Here is a 20,008-nt window from a genome sequence, read left to right as displayed (position 1 = left end):
CACAGCCTCGTTGACTAAAACGGACGCCTATTAAAAAGCGTGGGTAAAGGCAAGGCATAGGCAAGGCTTGGGTCGCCGGTGTGAAACCAGCCTTAGGGTAGTCTACTAATGTTGTGGTGTGAATCAGACAGAAATGTGTCTCTTCCATCTCACACAAGTGACAATGCCTGTGGCTTTGGTGAACCCCCTGCTACTATTTACAAGTGTTTCTAAAAATACCGTAGTGCAGCTTCCTCCAGAGCCCAGCAATAAAGCAATGCAGAGACTTGGGTCAGGCACCACTCCAGACAAAAGCCAACAAGACAATGGGGGGAAAAATGCTCATAGGGAAGTTTAAATCTAGCTGGTGGTGATAAAACACCAGGGATAAGAGATGATGGTCCAGGCTTAATGGATTGTTTCACTGATAAAATCTACACAAGTTCATCCAAAACACAGAATCTCAGCCTCTCTCTCTCCAGTCTGCAGACTAGGCTTTAGTCTGTGACACATGTGAACTGGTTGGGTAACCAGCGCGTGTCAGTGATCAGCGGTATGTTAACAATGGGGTGCTTATCCCTCTACGTTAAAGTGAGGCTGGAGATGACAATCCGTCACTGACTGTGGGCCCGAGTCCATGTTCACACACAGCGCCTTACCAATGTGACCCAGGGCTCTGCAGTACTCTCTATCCCTACAGGAAAGAGACTGACTGTCCTCCTGTCAGCACCCTGGATATAAACGAAAGAGACTGACTGTCCTGTCATCACCCTGGATATAAAGGAAAGAGACTGACTGTCCTGTCATCACCCTGGATATAAACGAAAGAGACTGACTGTCCTGTCGTCACCCTGGATATAAAGCCATGGTGTGATTTATATTTGTGTCCAAGGCCCGGGAAGCAGTCAGCTTGGGTGGACAGATGAGCAGGGACAGCTGTGAGGACTTGGACCAGAGCAGCCTGCCTCACCTGGCTGTAACATACTCTTATCATTGGGCTGAAACTCTACCAGCATTTTGACCATGCCATTCAATTAATCCATTGTTCTCTCTCACTCTCCATGATGAATTTCCCCATGGGGATAAATAAAGGATAACTTAACTTAATCTCCTAGTTGCTCCTTTTGCTCTATTTCCAACATTTATCCAATTTAATCTTTCTCTCTCCATTGATTCTGAAATGCTGATGCTGTAAGCATCCCCAGTATTTTTTATAGGCATAATAAAAAAAAAAAAAATCTCCTTACGGGAATAGTAGAGGTTTTGAATGCTGACGACAGACCCCCGAGGAGAAGCCTAGGCCACCCAACTAGATCAGAGATCCAGACAGGAACTTCCGTAGTCAGTAAACAAACAGCAATAATAACGAGAAGATCTCATTAAAACACACTGTGTAGTGCTTTCACATCAGCACAATATCCTCACTATAAAGAACATGTAAATGTCAAGGAGTACCGAGAATGTATTCCACAATGTACACCCCCCCACACACCACCAGACACGTCAACCTCTGCACCACCCTCTCACACAACCTTGAACTTGAACTGAACCCTGCGTCAGTCCCCTGGTTGATGCTAACCAACAATGTCTGCTAGTATTTTCACACTCATTAGCTTAAAGTCACTTCCATATTTGCCTGGTAAAACTTGAGCAAGCCTGTCGGATCAGCTGCAAGATCAGCCCTGTTGATTTTACACAAGGCAAGAGAGAGAGACGTCAACAGGCATGAACTACCTATTGTCAAAGCCCCACAGTTGATCATGAAGGCATTCATATTAAGCTTATACAATTTATAGATTAACCATCTATGCGTTACCTGCTAACACAGCCAAGCGATGTAAGCATGCAGTCATGCATAAGTCTACTGCACTTTGCAGCTTACGTTAAGGTCTGTGGATCAACCCTCATCTCCAACAGCTATTAATAACAGTGTAATAATAACAATTTATGGCTTAAGTAATGGCCGGTAACTGATACATGTAGCATGCCATACCATGCTGATGGATCGGTATGAGAAACAGGGAGAGTTCCTGGCAGGAGAAGAAACAATAATTCCCTAAAATCACCAAAGAAAACACCAATTAAATGATTGCACTCAAAAGTCATATCTTGTTTTTTGGTACAGAATTTGACAAGCACAACCTGCTTTGGAATATCAGACACAAACATTCCACAAAGACGTTACCTGCATGTAGTTATGGTAATAACGCTTACATGTAGCTCCGTCAGACATACATACCTGGGTATTCTTTGTATGAGAGACAGACTCTACCGTTGCATCTGAGTTTCTATCTGCCTGTGTGTCTGTGTGTCTCAATGGCCTAACTGATGGAGGCAGTCTCAGCCCAACACCTTAAATCCACCCTACAGCCTCTTGGAGCCTCTTCCCAGTCCTAACGAACCAGTGCCCTGATCCCATAAGCAGATTACTGCTGCGCTGCCTGGGTACAGGGGGTGGAATACACAACCATTAAAGACTAAAACACCACAGCACTTCTCTGCTCTCCGGCCTCCACTCAATTCCTCATTCTCCATTCACCAGGAGGCTTCCTTTCAAGGAGGATGGAGATGGATAAGGAATGAAGCAAAGGGCAAGTTCTGTTCTTCACAACACGAGAGGTCACTGCGGGGATGGAGGGGGGGGGGGGGGTGGTTTATACTCCCTAGTCTACTCCTGCAGCTTAAGCCACCTGACAGGGAGAGATCACCAACCATCACTATCCATCAGCAACATCTGAGCCTGAGCGCTCTCTTGGCCAATCAGAGGGCACAAAGCCAGGTCGACAGTTGCAGCTCCTCGTTTCAGAGCCCCAAGAAAAGACGTGATGATGAACTTGTGTCAACAAGTGGTTTAAACTTTAAAGGCTAAGGCATTAGGTGGGCGTGGAGCTGGAGAGTAATTGGTGTGGATGAGGACAGACAGGTGTGATCTAGGAAAGAGTTCTCAGCGGGGCAAAGGCCTATAGAGACAAAACAAGGAATGCCCGGAGCACCTCCCTCTCTCTCTCGCTCTGTCTTTTTCACATACCCTACAAGGACAGATGTGACTGGCTACCCACTCTGTGTTTGATAAACACTGTTCTTCCCTGTTCACTCTCTATGTCCCGGCTCACTCGCTTTTCGGGCCTTTATAGGCGGTGATTTATGTGACAATGAGACAGCTAAAATACAATGGAATTCAATTGAGTCAGTTGGAAATTAGTAGATGAAAGCGAGACATAAATCGTTTAACTGGAAGACACTGAGGAGGACCTATATTTAACTTCTGCTTGTCAAGATCTGTCATGATTCTGGAGAGCCGGAGAACTAGGGATGTTCGATATTGGCTTTTTTACCGATATCCGATATCCGATAATGTCCAACTCTTAATTTCCGATACCGATATCAACCGATATCAACCGATACCGATATAAGCGGGCTTTTTTTCCACCAAAATTTCACGTAACAAGTTACATAATGTAGCTTAATGTAGCTGAAGAGTTTAATATATAATATGCATGTTGTGTTAAAGTTGTAAGTGTTAGAGAAGCGAGCTTGTGACCAGAAGGTCGTCGGTTCAATCCCTGGGACCGGCAGGATAAATCTGGGTGGGGAAAGTGAAAAGGCAGCGCTTGCCCCTCCCTCATTACCACCACTGAGGTGCCCTTGAGCAAGGCCCTTAACCCCAACCGCTCCAGTGGAGCTGCTCAGTGGCCAACAGATCAGACTGTGGTTGTACTGGTCAGCTTCCAGGTATGAATGTGTGTGTGAATGTGAACAGGGCACTCCTGAAAAAGAGAGCATTGCTCTCAGTGAGACTCCCCCTGTATTAAAAAAATAATAATAAATAAATAAATATCGGCATGAAAACCGATATCGATATTTTCCGATATCGATTTTTTTATGCTAATATCTGCCGATAATATCGGTAGGCCGATAATATCGGACATCCCTACGGAGAACTGTACAAAGCCATCCTCAAAGCCAAGAAAGTACCTTGAATGAAGATCCCGAGGAGAGGCTGGATGAGGAGAGCTTGAATGGTGTCGCTCTCAGGCCGAGGGTCAACTCTGATGTAGACAGAGAGAAAAAAACACAGGCTTACACGGATTTGAAATATGACATATTGTTTAGAACACTGTACATTTAGGGAGACAGCCTGTGGTCTCATGGTGAATAGAAACAAACCCCCAGAAGCCGAAGGAACCTCCTGGCGCCTACATGCATCTGTACAGTTGAGTGTATGGCCGCACAGAGTGTTGGTGGCAGCCATTAATCATTTACGTAAGCTGCCATACTGTCCTAAACAACAGGGTCTCATGTCTATTGAGAGAGGAGAGAAAATGTACATGACGCCATCTTTAATATAAACACTCATGTACATCTGCCTCCAAGAGCACACACATGCAGCTTTTTGTGAGCGGTCGTCAGCCACCCCACGATGCAGACTAGGTGTGATGCAGACTAGTGCAGCATACTGTGAGATGTGGGATGCTTTTGAGGGAAAGCGAGACACTATCCAAGTCTGCCTTCTTCAGTCAGATGGAGAGAGGCAGCTTCCCCAAAAAAGGAGCCCAAAACCATTAAAGCAAATTGGAGCTTAAAAGCATCCATGTGCCCTCTTGAAGAAGCCCAGTGGAGCTGTCAGCATGTGTGTCTGGAGGGGTTGTCGTAAGAGGTGAGGAGGCTGCGCTCGTACAGGAACGGCCCGGCTCTTAAATAAACTGTTTGGGTTGGAGGTCCCGCTTGCTGGGAAGCGCTGAAATCCAAGACGCCTTGTTTACAGCAGCTGTAGCGGCGCTGCTTCTGAAACTAATTGAGATTCACACGCTTGGAGAAACACACGGTTGTAGACAGGCTAGATCCTCTGACACACCCATCTTGGGATTACACTCAAATGTTTTACATAATTTCAGCACCGTAATTTGTGGATTCTTCCATTTTACGGAATGTGATGTAATAAAAATCTTGCCAGTACTGTATGTACAATGTGAATTAAAGGAGCATTGTGTTTTATGAGATTGGTCAACAATACAACGCTGTGATATTTAGCTGCCCACAGTCTCTCATCATCCCCCGCATTCACAGGTGAAGCGACATGGATGATTCTGGGTGCCATGTTCTCGTCTCTTAACAGCTAAATTGACAATTTAGATGAACAAAAAAAAACTTTGCGTTTGTTTAAGGGCATGCTTTAATGAATGAGGTAAGTGTGTGTGTATGAATGAGGTAAGTGTGCGTCTGTGTGTGTGTGTGTGTGGTGAGACAAAAACAGAGAGAGACAGACCGCAATGTCTACAGCACGAGGCACACAAACCCGTGTATTGTGTACACTACCAGGCCCGTTCCAAAGCACTGTCATACAGCAGCAGTATTATTCACTCTTGCCCGAGACAGTCATTTGTTGTGTCCTTTGTCCTGATGTACTCTGTGTTGTCAACTGCTGACCTCATCCTACTCCACAACAAATACCCATTACAACAACCACACTGTTTCAGATTTAGCCCAAACCTCTATTCCCACTCATCCATGTCCTTTGCTCGCTCAGCCTGGCCTGGCCTAGCCTGACAGAACCTCTTGTCATCATCCCACACAATCGTGACAGATCCCATGCTGTCTGCCGTCTCCCACATCAACTAGGATTCCAGCGTGCTCTAAAGGTTGACATTAGCAGAGAAAAGGCGTAGCTGGATGAATATTTATACCCCTGCTTATACGCTGAGTACAGCGTACTCCATACATGGCCACAGTGGACACTGAGCAGGAGGTCTTGAAGTTATAGCTGTTTAATTTTCATCCAAGGCAGGCTGCATGAGGCCAGTATGCCCCCCTTGTCTGCAAGAGTCAGGGTGTTCAGTTGACAGGCAAAGTGTACCTGGTTATCTGTGTGTTAATCAAGCCACAGCACGACTACATCACCTCGACTCTGAAGTGCTAATGTTAGGTTGATGCTCCTACCTGCTCTCTGACCCAGCGCATTGCTGTTGATGCGTGGGGCCATGTTGTTGATAGGGGCCCTGTTGTTGATGGGCACAATGTTGCCCCTAGAGGAGGACGTCGAGGAGGTGGTGGTGGTGCGGCCATCCTTGATCTCGATGGTGAGGAAAGTCTTCATGTCCGGGTCTGCTTCTCCCTGGGTGACCTGCTGTCCAGCTGCACTCCCTGGGGTCCTGTCCTCCTTTGAGTTGACAGAGGCATGCACACACTTTTCAGCTGGATGCCTTGTCCCACCCATGGAGTTCTGGGATTGGCTAGCTGAAGACAGAGGTTTGTTGGCCACACCCCTTGGCTGAGGTGTGTGGGTTGTGCTTCCTACGATGGAGGAGGCTGAGGAGGCGAGGGAGGCGGAGCCCACACGTGGCCTTGCTGGCCCGTCTCCAGAGGTACTGAAGGATGCTGCTGAGCGGCCAAACAACTCAGTAGCTCTGGAAAGATTTGGCTGGGCACCGATGCCGGAGGTGGTCCCATTCCTTAGAGAGCCCTTCTTCAGGGCCGGGACATTTGGGCTGGCCTCTGTGAACTTTCGCATCCGGTCCCGCACGGAGTTGGTGCGGTTGAATGGTTCCAACACAATCTCTTTCTTCTCAGGTGCTGCAAAGTAGAGACGTATCATAAATCAACATAAATCTCTTCTATTTGTCAGACTGAATTCAGCACACTTGAAGCATCCATCATCATGACTGTCTCCTCCTTCAACTCAAAAGCCCTCTACAAATCCCTCTCCTCTCTTACCCTCTTCTCTGTGCTTTGTTCCAGCCCCTTTATTTTGCTTGACTTCACCTCCCCCATCGGCCCATCTTTCAGTTCTAATTCTATGGACTTATGAGGACATGTTTCTCTCTTCTTCTTTTTTTTTTTGACATTCACTGATGCTTAATACTTTTAGAACATGTGCACAAAGCTCATGCCTTGACACAGGACTGTGAAGAGTGAGAAGGGATAAAGAAAGAATGAGGGGGAAAAGCCTACTAGAAATGGAAAAGTGCTAGTGATTAGAGGAGAAGATGTTCCCTGAGGTCGCCCTCACAAAGAAAAAAGATGAGTTGCTTAGTAACAAAACCACAGTTTACAGTACACGGGACAGAGAGAAGAGCACTGTCTGATGTCTGTCACTGTCTGAGAGAAAAAGAGAGAGAGAAAATGGTGTAGAGTATAATGTGCAGTCTACTCTACCCTGAACACCCCCCCCCCCCCCCCCTCTATCCTGTGATTGGCCCTATACGGTCACGCAAGCCCTTTAACTGGGAGAGCTCCACATGGACGGCATTAAGCAGTTAAAGAGGGGAGTCTGACTTCATATTGGAGGAGAAGCTGTAACTCAGTAGGAGTACGGTACTACTAAGGGCCTACAGACTATGAATCATCCGGTGAGCTATTATCACACTCTGAAGTTGCACTAATGAAGATGGGTCTATATTTGTACTAGCTGCTTACCAGGATCCTTTGCCTTATTGCTGTGGAGAGCGAGGGGCAGATCTCTGTTTACTGTGACCTAAGAAAGACAGACAGAAAGAACAAAATGACAGGACAATCAATAAGTATCGTCTTCTGTGTGATCAAAGCAGCGAGTAGGTGACACTAATAGCTAGGCAATGTACACCAGATGCGTTATGGCTGCGTTGCGGATCGGGCAAAACTGCCGAACGACTCTTGCCCAGGTTAATGGATGGGCGATACATGCGGTACGAAAAAATTACGCATCTGTTGTATTTTTGTTGGATCCTGCATACGTCTGACAGATTACATGAGTGTGGGTCTGTTCGCAGCCGTACCAGAGCCGTACCGCATCTGTTCCGGAGGCGGTGTACATTAGCCCTAAGGGTTGACATGCTATACTGAACATCTCCAGGTTCAACGGCGCAGCAATGCCCATTCATAACATAAGGGGCTGGAGTGGGCATAAAGGACGTGGATGGCTGTGGTGACATCTACGCACACATAGAGAACACAGGGAAACGTAAGTGCAGCACACGGGCAATGTTTTCATTACGTAACGCTCGTGTTTGGAGTGAAGCATTGGGCCTCTGTTCTTTTATTGGCAGAGGGGCCATGATGGCCCCAGTGTGTTTACATTACTCTCAGCAGACTGAGCATCAGCATACACTGCAGGGAACAATAAAAGTAGTGCGGGGGCCTGCTCGGCTAAACACATTTACAGGAGCGACACTGCGGCGGCGTCACGGTGACCTGCGTTGCCGAGATGAGCACATGGCAGTGAACAGCGGCGAGCCAGCGCACGCCACCTTCCCATGTGTCTGAGTGAGCTGGGTGCCGTGAGGCGAAGAGACACAGAGCCTCTGCTCGACACGGACGGTGTCTATCCCTCTCTGACAGTACAGAGCCTCTGCTCGCTGACGGTGTCTATCCCTCTCTGACAGCGGGTGAGGCTTACACAGCTGTGAGGTGAAGCAGAGCCGACCCAGCGCAGTACAACAAAGAGTCTGGCCACAGCGGCGAGGTGCAGTTTGTTTGTGTAGCCAAGTAACCAAAGTTAAACAGGGACTAACACAGGTTCCGTGTGATGTGTTTATAGATGCCAGTGGGACCAGGGTGTCACTGAAGAATGGGGTGTCGAGATGTTTCTCGTCAGGGAGAAGGAATGGAGAGGGGGGAAAGGGGAAGCTTGGACTGCACGTGCATATGATGGGTGCTATGTGGCTCAACACCCCACTCTAGTGGTGCAGTTACAGATATTGTACAGCGTTGTGGTTATGCAGCTGACTCAAACTACATTACTGACCATAGACCGTGTGATTTTTCCAGACTAAAACTTGACAGATTTTTGAGAGGTATGCATCTAATATAAGGAAAGCATACTCCACCTTTTGTTCCAGGATGTCAGCCTTCCCCTTGGCACTGCCATTGAGCAGGCCGTTTTCGGAGCCTGGATCTCTCCTGGATAAAACGGCCCCGTCAGGCTGCGTCTCGTCGGAGATGCTGGTGGAGCAAACCTGGCTGGATTGAGGCTGGAGGCTGACTGGAGGCTGGTTGTTCTCAGCTTCTGAGTCTAGGCTGGAAGTGGAGCCACTCATGGCCACCTCCACCTCCTCCGCTTGACCCCTTCCCTCAGAGGACATACTCACACTCTGGTCAGATGTCTCAGAGTCCAATCGTTTCCTCAACAGCAGACCGGCGCTGTCTGATGTCCCGGAGCCCAAGCGGGGTCTGGGCCCTGCACAGGACTCTGAGACATCAGAGTCCAGTCTCTGTCTGGCACAGGACTGGGAGCTGACGCTTCGCTCTGAAGCCCCGGAGTCCAGCCGACTGCGCTGGGAGGAATTCTGGCTCTTGTCTGAGCCTCCAGAGTCCAGTCTGGCCCGGAAGGCAGAGCCCTGGCTCCGCTCTGAGGCCCCGGAGTCCAGATGGGCGCTGGAAAGCACAGAGGTCAGGCTGCGGTCTGAAGCGGTGGAGTCGGACCTTTGACGGTGAGACAGGACTAGGTCAGGCTCTGTGCTCATAACTTCTCGCTGAGGCCGGGTCAGTAGAGGTCCCGAGCCGTCATCCTTCACCAGGTGGTCAAGAACTAACACCATGCCTGAGTTGGAGCCTGCGGCAGGAAACACAATGGTAAGATAAGCGATGTGCTGTAGTATACTTGTGGCTTATAGTATCTCATTTAACAAAAAATGATATTCATGGGCTCCCGTGCTTTCTATCATTCATTTTCATCAGTACTAAACAACAACGGGCTTATGTGAGCAAAGGAAGCAGTAGACGGTGAAGTTTGAGAGCTGATGAAATGCTTCCACAGGCCCTGGGCCCCTGGAGACGAGAGTATCAGTAGGGATCACAGAGGAGGCACGTGGAGACAAGAGGGGATGTAGGCATTTCCTCCAGACTGGCCTCGGTGCCTCTGAGCAAGATTTGTGAGTTTGTGGATGTGCGTAAGGGAGAAGGAAAGGGCACCAATGGAAGAGATGGAGCATGCAGCAAAGCCATAGGTGGTAAGCCAGTACAGGAAGTCTTGGAGGAAGTGGGGGTGAAATAGAGACTACAACAAGTACTTCCCCCTCCCTCCTTGTGTCTAAAGCTCCTTCATTCCTCCTTCTCCCCTCAGGAAACCACACTCCAAACAACACAGCAGTGCCCACATCCCCCGCCCCCCACCACTCTCACACCCCATGGTGCTTTTAGAGATGAAATATCTGAGGTTGCGTACATACCGCACATAAGCAAAGTGCAGAAAAGCCCGTAGGTATCATGTTGCAACATCCTACGTTACATGCACACACACCATTGTGCGAAAGCACTTCTGTGTGACCTGTGATTGCACCAACTCTACAACCAAATGGGGTTCACAAAGAATGCACGCCTGTCATTTACAAACCAAATCCAGGGAGGAAAATTCCACTCTGGCCGGAGGCAGCCACAACGATCTCTCTCAACTCTGTAAGACAGGGTCAACTGTGGCCATTCACTGCTTCATGTAAAGCTGTGGGATTGGTTGTCAATATTGTGTAAAAGATGCTTACTTCAATGTCCACAATCAACTCAGAAAACAAAAACATGTCTGCTCATGGTTGTTCATAGACTAGATGGACTAGATGTAATGCGGTCTGACAAGGAGATGTGATTATTATGATTATGTGCTATTCTCACATCGAACAATATGAATGGACCACTTAAGAAGCAGAGAATATATCTAGTGACTCAATCCAAGTCCATTTACTGGTCAACTGTAGTTCAAGCGAGAGCCCAAAATCACTGCATCTCCTATAAACGCATTGTTCATGTTGTTAGCATTGGAACACTGTCATGGCCATTGTGTAGCAATTTCTGGGAAAATCCCTGCTGCTATTGGATAATGAGAGACTTGCTTTTCCGTCTAAAATTACGACACAAGTAGCCTGCACTTGTGCACTCTTCCACCACTCAATATATAGCGCACACAAAAGCTCTTCTCACTGTGTGAAGTTGAGCAAGTCTACCTCCACTGGGAACTTGAGAGACACATTCCAGCGAGAGACTCTGCAAACAGGTCATTTCCTAAATCACAGTCTTGACAGTTACGCTTTGCACTATATTACAGTATGGATGGACAAATGGTCATTGAGGTGAAGATGGCAAATATGAGCTTTTTGTTTGAGAGGTAAGACGTATGGGTTTCATGGTCCAAGAACCCACCAATCTTCTAATTTTATCTTTCTTTCTGTTGAAAAGACAACCATCCCTTCAAGAACCACTGGTCCACCCCGCCTATCCTGTCCTTTCCCAAACCACTCAGACTTCCTGTGTCTTTGTTTATCGGAGTCCACTTCAAAAGGCTCTGTGCGTGCTAAAACTAATTTGCTCTTCCAAGGTGGGCTTTAGCTCTGTTGGCCCGAGCTTCACCCTAGCCCAAATTGTAAGGCAGGGATGAAGCATGAGTTTCTCAGCCACGTCAAGCAGGCCGGTTCTGTTCTGGCATCAGCTTTATATAGTAGCAGAGGTGTGGCTGTGGGTTTCCCTCAGTTGCTTCCCATAACCCGAATATCAAGCCGTTCATGAGAAGGATACTGAGAGCCAAGTCCAGAGTAGACCGGGCCACACAGAATGACATTATAAAGGCCACCAGCCTCGGGTCAAGTTCAGGTCAGCCAGAGCCGGGTTCAAATCAAAAGAAGGAAAGACTTTCATCTTGAACCACTGATGATCAAAATAGGATTGGGTGTGGTATTTGTCACGGGTTGTTGTGCAATTAATACTTTGAGCCGGGAGGAGTTTAATTAAGACAAGCCATAACTCATTTTTTATAAAGAGAATGATGACGCATTGACAATGCATTTTGCCTGTTTACAAGCTGTTAAATCTTCATCTCAGCAAGTGTGAACAAGTCCCGAGGATCCAAGTGAACGAAGCACATGCATTCCCTCCTCAACCCAAGCGTTCACACCGTCATATTTATAGTTGAGCTACCAGAGCAGTTAATGAAATGACTTCACACATAAAAAAAACTTTAAAAAAGCCAATAGCTGCAAGCGTCTCTCAACAGTTAATAAAGTTAGTTGAAGGAGCTTAAAGAGCTTGAACCAATATGACCTCATGACCGCAACCTCAGGAGAATGACTCCTTTGGCTGCCTATTTTAACAAGCAGGCCAGAGGAAATTGCATCAGGAGGCACATGTGTGTAGTGGAAGGTACACGCAACAGAGCTGGTCAGTGTAGGCTTTGACTTCTAAGTGTCTGCCCAAGCTTGACCTTTAGGTGAGGGCTTACAGTACACACATGCGTTTGTATTTCAGCACAATGACCCAAACAGTGTGGCGTGACTCAACCAGAGGGACTGCAGTGTGAGTCTTCATGTGTTGGTCTGCTTACGTAGTGTGCAGGTAATAATTATGTACTGTGTAGCTATTCCAAAGACGGAATAACTGGCCACTAATATGAAAGGCCGTTTTGGTGATGCACGGCTGGTAGGCTACTCACCTGTCCTGTGCAGCTCTCTGCCTTGTTGTGTCTGTTGGCTGCGCAACTCCCGGATCTGGGATCTGATTCGCTCCCGCTCACCGAGACTCTCCCGCTCTGTCTCCTGTTGAAACAAGACATGTTCAGTGTATTTCAGTAGCGTCTCAAAGGCACCGAGGCTAGGACTTGGTGGCTCACATAGTACCAAAATGGCTTATGGCTAATGTCCACCAGCTCCGGAACAGATGCGGTACGGCGTACAGATCCGGTGAAACTGCCGGAACAGACTCTCGCCCATGTTAATAGATGGGCAATACATGCTGTAAGGTTCGAATCCGAGCCGTGGCCTTTTGTCCCATGTCATCCCTCCTCTCTCCCTACCTTTCCTGTCTACCTAATTTCCTATCCAATAAAGGCAAAAGTCCCCCACAGCCCTGCCAAAAAAAAGGCACAAAGGCTTGAATTTCTTAGGTCACAATGTCCCCAGCCATTTCATAAGGAGCGCAGCCAGTCACTGCCAACCCATCCTTCACAAGTAGTGATCATAAGCACAGTGAGTTTCACCATCATCTGTTCGGGGTTAACTAGAAGTCACAACAGCCTTGTGTTGGGGGTCAACGTCAAATGCTCCTCAAAGAGAGTCGGCCATGATGAGAGACCTACATGGCCAGATGAGAGAGCAAAAGTTAATTTCTCCCCATTCTTCAGCCCTGACAGACACACGCCAAGAGTACCAAGGGAACCAACATGTACATTCAATGCATGGTCTTGGTCTTGCTGAGATGTACCAGCTGATTTGGGTTCTCCTAGTCTTTCAGCTTACCTGGAGTCTGACCTCAGCACAAAATGCAGCGCTCAGTCGTGCAAAAGTGTAGCAGTCTGGCCCTAATCTGCACTGATAGAGGAAGGTCCCAGCAGGAGGGAGATCTCGAAGGAGAGGCAGCAGCATTTTGGCATATGGAGAGGAAACAGGAGAGCTGGGGAGGGGAAGATGTAGATGCCAGCACTACTGTTGGGCCTCTGGTGCCTGACCTTGAGCTCCTCCTCAGCTGCACAAACACTCGGCTTCTCCAAGCATGTGTGTGTGTGTGCGCGCGGCGTGCACGCACGCACACACACACACACACACACACACACACACACACACACACACACACACTTTTGTCTTTTACTCACGCTCCCACATATTCGTAATCCACAAAGCTCCAAGGCCTCACAAACCTTTCTATTATGGGGCATTTTCATTTGCAAGCTATGAAAATGATTTGTCTGGAGGCTCAGACAGTACGGATCGTTATTTATCTCATGTGAAATTAAATTACCTAACCCGACTCCAGCACAGTCCATAATGTACTTAAAAACCATTAGGTATTTGGCAAGACACATCAAGAGTAAGAATAGTCAAACCAAAAGTATAGGCTGGGCCTTGGCTTGATTCTGGAAAAATATACAAGTCATGAGCTTGAATACTGAAAAATGACCTGAAATACTCAAACTAAACAATATGCCTATACTTACACCTTTACTGACACCAGATGAACAGCCTACCCACTACTTCAAAAAAGCTCCTGAAAACATATTCACAATCTTTCAAGCAAACAATGAAAGCGCACACACCCACAGACGCATACACACGATGCAATCAGTTTCCCATTTGTGAACAATGTTATCCTAGAAAAAAAGAGAGACTGGCACAGTTGTCAACAGCAGTGTGAAAATGGTCTCAATCACACCTTTGTGTTGTGAAAGGCTTTTAATTAATCCAGTGTGTGATCAGAGCTGACAGACAGATTGACAGACAGACTGACAGAGAGACTGACAGACAGACAGACTGACAGACAGACTGCACGTTAATGGGCTGAACAAACACAAACTGATGCGAGAGGCAGAGGTGAGAAAGAGATGGTGTGTTTTGCTCTGTTGACTGTGACCTTCCCCACCTTCAGCAGGACTGAGCAGATTACAGGGCCACAGAGAACCTAATCAGCAGACTGCAACGCAAACACAGGGAAGGTGCATCGGCCAAAGGTACCATTCAGCTTCAAAAGAGCGGATAAACCACATGATTTCTCATTTCTCATAATGTGCTTTGTGAAATAACAAAACAATGACGTTATATCGTTCTTATTGCACGGCTTTGTTGAATACTTGATTCTTGATTGGTCAATTACAGCATTCTACGGTCTGTTATTTCTGAATAGCAAACCGCTGCTATGAATAACAGGGCGCTGCTATGGAAACAATTCTGAATCTGATCATAGACTCTGCAGGACCTGGATCATATCAGTGGGCAGAAAGAAGTCCGGTAAATGTTCTTGCTTTGATAATCAAATGACCAAACTGGAACGCCTCTCCTAGTTGCTTATCACTACATACTAACTTAAGCGATAAGTGGTAGTGATAATAGTAATATTGTTACCAGTTGTAACATTAGTAACAATTGTGTTTGCACTTTGCAGGTGTGTCAACTGCAAAGCCCGGGCAAGAAGGACACGTGTTAAGAGGTGAATGAGGACAGAAATGTCATCAATATTCCCTAAGAAGTCCCATTCACCTGTCTCACTTCATCATCAATGGAAATGCTCCGTTTACCGTAAATTCCGGACTATAAGCCGCGGCTTTTTTCCCGTTTTTTGGCCTTTTTTGGCCCCTGCGGCTTATATAACGGTGCGGCTTATCTATGGATTTTTTCAAAAAAAAAAAAAAAAATCTCTCTTTTTTAGCACTCTTTCTAACTATAAATCCACTTCTGTTTTAATTTCCTCTCTTGCCCTCTTTTAACAACATAACATAACATAACATAACACAACACAGGTAAGCAGAAAGAAAAAGACGAAGCAATCACCGCCATGAATGAGGAAATGACTCACCTGCTGGAGGCTGGAGATACACGGCTTGGGCTAAACTTTTACTCCGTGAAACACTATCGATTAAGTCCGACATCGCTCAGAGGTTTGAGCAGCTTGAAAACAAGTTTGAAAACGTGCAGAAGTCCATCCACTCAATCACTAAATAAAATAAGGCAACCGTGAACAGAGTTTCTAATGCGGAAAAGCGCATCAGCGCACTGGAGGACAAAAACAACACAGTGAGTCCGAAAGTGGATAAAATGCAAAAACAAATCGAAACCCTGCACACGCAGGTTGATGACTTAATCAGCAGGAGTAAAAGAAATAACATTCGCCTGATCAATGTAAAAGAGGGAGCTGAGATTGGTGACATGGATGCTTTCGTGGCAAAATCCTGTGTTACATCCTGGACCTGAAGGAAGGCGAGAAACCACCAGAGGTGGACAGGGCACACCGGGCGCCTCGGCCACGTCCAGACCCCGGCCTGTCACCGAGGGCCATCTTCATCTGCCTACTCCGCTGGCCCGACCGTCAACTCATCCTCCAGGCTGCGGGGAAGAAGCCCCTCACCTGGGAGGGTACGCGCTTTTTCGTCCGGCAGGACCTCTCCGTGTTGGTGCAACAGAAACGCGCAACATACAACAGCATCATCGAAAAGGTTAAAGTCAATGGATATCGCTTTGGCGTACTGTACCCAGCGAGACTCGTCATAACCATTGATGGACAGCGGCGGAACAAGAGCTCAAAGTGAAACTGCCGAATATCTTTTGAGTTGGACTGGTCAATAGTACTGTGAGTAACTAAAATAAAAAAATAAAAAACGGAATTCTCTCTTCTTTAGCACTCTTTCTAACTATAAATCCACTTCTGTTTTAATTTCCTCTCTTGCCCTCTTTTCACCACACCGCGGACACTGTGTGCACTGTAAAAAAAAACAAAAAATACCATTAAAACACCCGCGGCTTATAGTCCGGTGCGGCTTATATAAGAAAAAAATAGTCAACTTTGAAGGTGCGGCTTATACACCGGTGCGCCTTATAGTCCGGAATTTACGGTACTTTTTTCATAATGGAGCTATATACTGAAATGGCAGCACAGATTTTGAGGCAGGACAAGTCTTCTCTCCCATTTCAAACTATAAGAGATGTCAGACGTCAGACAGTCAGGTCAGGACGATGTCAGACGTCAGACTGGGATACTACTGTTGAGCAGAACGCCTCTTTAATGAGTCATGAGTGATTACACTGTCTGATGAGCACAAACTAAAAGGAAACTTGCTCTGCAAGCACACAAAAGACAGAAGGCACTAACTTATAATAACGTGAGAGAGGGAGGTGGCACCCAGGACACTCCTCCTGAGTACAGTCCTTTACTCAAAGAGTCACAGGGAAGAGAATGGCGTTTGAGCTCGAAACACAATTAGAGAGAACGATTCTTTCCTTGCACACCCTCTTTTTCTCCCCGTCCTCTCCTCTCCTCTCCTCTCCTCTCTTCCAGCAGGAGACAGACAGACAATGATCATCTCACAGCTCCCGCTAAACCACAGGGACCAGATTTCTCACAGACAGCGAGACAGAGGGGAAAAAGGAGAGATAAAGTGGAACTGGAGACAGACAGAGCCAGAGGAGCAGAGTGCGGGACCTGCTGCCAACCTCCATGCTGTCATTAGTGGCTTCTCTTTGGCTTCTGGCCGTGACGGAGAGAAGACCTGACGGAGTGGAACCAGAACTGACACCGTCCCACTCCGACGCTCGGAGAAGCCTCTCCTGCGGTGGCTGGCCGACCTCAAACGCAGATCGCCCCATCTGGCCTCAGGAGCCCGTTTGTGTCGGGGCTGTAATTCTGAAAGCTCAGAGCGGTAAACACAAAAACAGCGAGTGTCCTCTGTGGCGACCACAGCGAGGCGTGGGCCATCTGGACTCGTCTGAACCCTCAGAGCCACAGAACAACAACAATGAGGCCGATGCCGGGCCAGCACACCTCCCTTCACCAGCCAGCTGAGATCCTCTAGGCTATGGAATCACAAACTGGGTTCCAATGGCCCCATTTTCCATGGAAGCTAAAGCCATCACTCTGCTGGTGAGGTCACACCACGTCGGGTCCTCCGTGCCTCCACATGGAAGAGAGGAGAAACCTGGAGGCTCCTTTTCCATTACTGCAGGCTACGGCCTGAGGAACCACACGCTCGGCCCACCTCCAATAAAGTGAAATACAGTAGCTGGAATGAAGTAAGCAATCATCTCTACATTTTACACACACACACACACACACACACACACACACACACACACACACACACACACACACACACACACACACACACACACACACACACACACACACACACACACACACACAGTCTGGAGAGGAGACAACCCACAGAAGAACTCCCACACATCATCAAATGCCAATCTAAGCGTATTTGCGTATTCTCCGCCACTGTTCCTTTTTCCACCAAAGTGACCCACTGTGCTGTTCTTCCCCATCACACTGTTATATTTCCCAATCAGTCGGCTAAAAAGCCTCTCCATCGCAGATACAGACGCGGGTTTAGATGTTTATCCCTTAAGCTACTCTCTCCAAAGGTTTCTTACAACATGTTTATGATGAGATCAGACAACCAACAAGAGTCTGTCTGGAGCTCCAACCCCAATCTACCACACCTCTCCTGCACACACACGCACATCCAGCCACAGACAAACAACTACAGGGTGAAGTATCTAAACATCTTCAAAATACAAGCATTAAATATTCATGATTTATCTGTATTTGTATCCTTATTATGTTCACTCATTACAATTATTATATATCATATTTAATGCATTATTTTTAAGTTTATATTTATAAGTATTTGCTATATCAGATTCTCTGCTGCTCTACCCAGTTTCTGCAGTACATGCATCATTAAAGTGTCATCTGAATCTAAAGAATTCATTTGTTCTCAATGAAGCAAAGTGATCTAAAGCCATGCTGACCCACTCCCCCCATGCAGACAAACCTGAGAGGTGAGCAGAGATGCAGGCAGGCACAGAGAAACACAAACACAGGCTGCTGATGAAAGCTGCCTAAGTGGCCTTTAAAGAGGTCAACAGAGTCAGAGAGAGGAGTGCAAAGTCTGTGACAGACAGGCGAGAGGAGAGAAATGAATAGCTGAATGATATTTACCTTCTCTCCCTGGCTGGGCTGCCTGTATCTCTCTCTCTCTCTCTCTCTCAGCTATAACCCTCTCGCAGTCAGGACGTCCTCTCTACCCTGCTCCTCTACTCCCGCAGCCACATCATACACACTCACACAAACATGCACACAACCACACACACACATTATACCAACAGGCCACTCCCTTGACTTCCCCTCCCTCCCATTCTGTCTCCACGGGGCTCTCACCCTCCACGCCCCCCCTCCCCCCCTCAAAACACACACACACACACACACACACACACACACACACACTTTCCTTAAAGGTTAACGGTTTGCCTGGTTGACACATTAACTCTTGACACACTCTGTCTTTGTTCCGAGTTCTTCTTTCATTTTCCCAGAAGCACGTCAGTATGAACTGGAATATGACTTGATATTTTGCCCTCAAATGACGAAGACTATTAGATTGTTTTTTAGTTTTCAGGCTCCATTAGCGATAAAAGAAAAAAGAAAAAAGAAAGAGAGGAATACTCCTTTTTGGTCCCACTGAAATAGTCTTAGTTCCATACATATAATTAAAGTTTTGTGTAACCCGAACAGTATGGTTTCTCCCAAATGAGCACAAGGAAACTTTCATCTCAGTTATCCGGTCAACTATGTCCATTAAAAACAGTCAATTGATTAAAAACAATAATCACTAATGGGCCTTGGTTTCTGGTAAACGCACAGATGAAGAGTTAAATTCCACAACACTAACCTGCCAACTAAACACACATTGTATCTTCCATCTGAATGTGAGATATAGGTTCTTGTGTTGCATGGAGGTAGTGAACACTAAACAGTAGGGTCACAATCACTGTTGTCGAGTGAAAACCTTGTATCTCTAAAATGTCAACTTTTCAGGACCTCTGTCAAAAGTCTTTGTTTGTAGGATGACGACCACAAAGGATTTCTCTGTTTATCCAATGGGTTTTGAAATGCTTCATAACCCCAAGGTGTCGTAGAACTTTCCTAACCCATAGAGGAGAATCATGGAATTCTTCAGTTGATACGACATGGAAATCGACAAAATTGTTGCAAGGTTTTCACCCGACAATGACAATACGTGAATACCACTGAATTTTGTAACACACCAGTAATTCTTCTTCTAGTGTTTGTTTGGGTTTTTGTTTGGCGGCAGTCTACGTGTATATGCATGTGAGTGTAGTCTGTGTGTGTGTGTGTGTGTGTGTGTGTGTGTGTGTGTGTGTGTGTGTCTGTCTGCTGCAGACTCCCTATCTAGGACCTCCATCTGCCCTGGGACAATTGTACACAACTCAAAGAGATCCGCTGTTGTGATGTGAATGGAAGGAGCCCTGCTGCTGGTGGTTGCTGTTGTTTTTGGCCACGTCCCCGTTCCAGACTAGAATCAGACTAGACTGCTGGGGCACAGCTGGTGGGCTGCCTCTCTGTCTGTCTGACTCTGAACCCCCCCAAACACACACACACACACACACACACACACACACACGCCATCACCACCTGTAGGTCACAGCCCCACCATGTGCACGCTCAGCTGTCTTGCAAGAAGTGAGGTAAAATGGCTCAAGTGCTCGAGCGTCCTGTGACGCCGACATATTGTTGCTTCCTATCCGAGGAGAACACACAGAGACACGCACGCACGCACGCACACACACAC

The 20,008-nt window shown here is 47.0% G+C and overlaps 1 protein-coding gene across 4 annotated transcripts in view; it reads right to left on the bottom strand.

Annotated features, from left to right (window-relative positions):
- The window catches only part of smtnb (smoothelin b), a 64,476-nt gene that overhangs the window by 17,308 nt on the left and 27,160 nt on the right, over nucleotides 1-20,008 (bottom strand). For 3 of the 4 annotated variants that reach the window (XM_083644041.1, XM_083644038.1, XM_083644039.1), the window contains 5 exons: nucleotides 12,365-12,467; nucleotides 8,781-9,505; nucleotides 7,393-7,450; nucleotides 5,917-6,549; nucleotides 3,955-4,028 (listed from right to left, as the gene is read on the bottom strand). In XM_083644041.1, coding sequence (XP_083500167.1) covers nucleotides 3,955-4,028; nucleotides 5,917-6,549; nucleotides 7,393-7,450; nucleotides 8,781-9,505; nucleotides 12,365-12,467 — 1,593 coding nt within the window. Of the gene's footprint in view, nucleotides 1-3,954; nucleotides 4,029-5,916; nucleotides 6,550-7,392; nucleotides 7,451-8,780; nucleotides 9,506-12,364; nucleotides 12,468-18,357; nucleotides 18,478-20,008 lie in introns of those variants that run through there. The other variant, XM_083644040.1, reaches the window with a different exon arrangement.

The sequence above is a fragment of the Poromitra crassiceps genome (assembly GCF_964638095.1).
Source record: "Poromitra crassiceps genome assembly, chromosome: 10".
NCBI lineage: Eukaryota > Metazoa > Chordata > Actinopteri > Beryciformes > Melamphaidae > Poromitra > Poromitra crassiceps.
The sequence above is the reverse complement of the archived record's forward strand: the minus strand, read 5'-3'. Positions and strand labels throughout refer to the sequence as shown.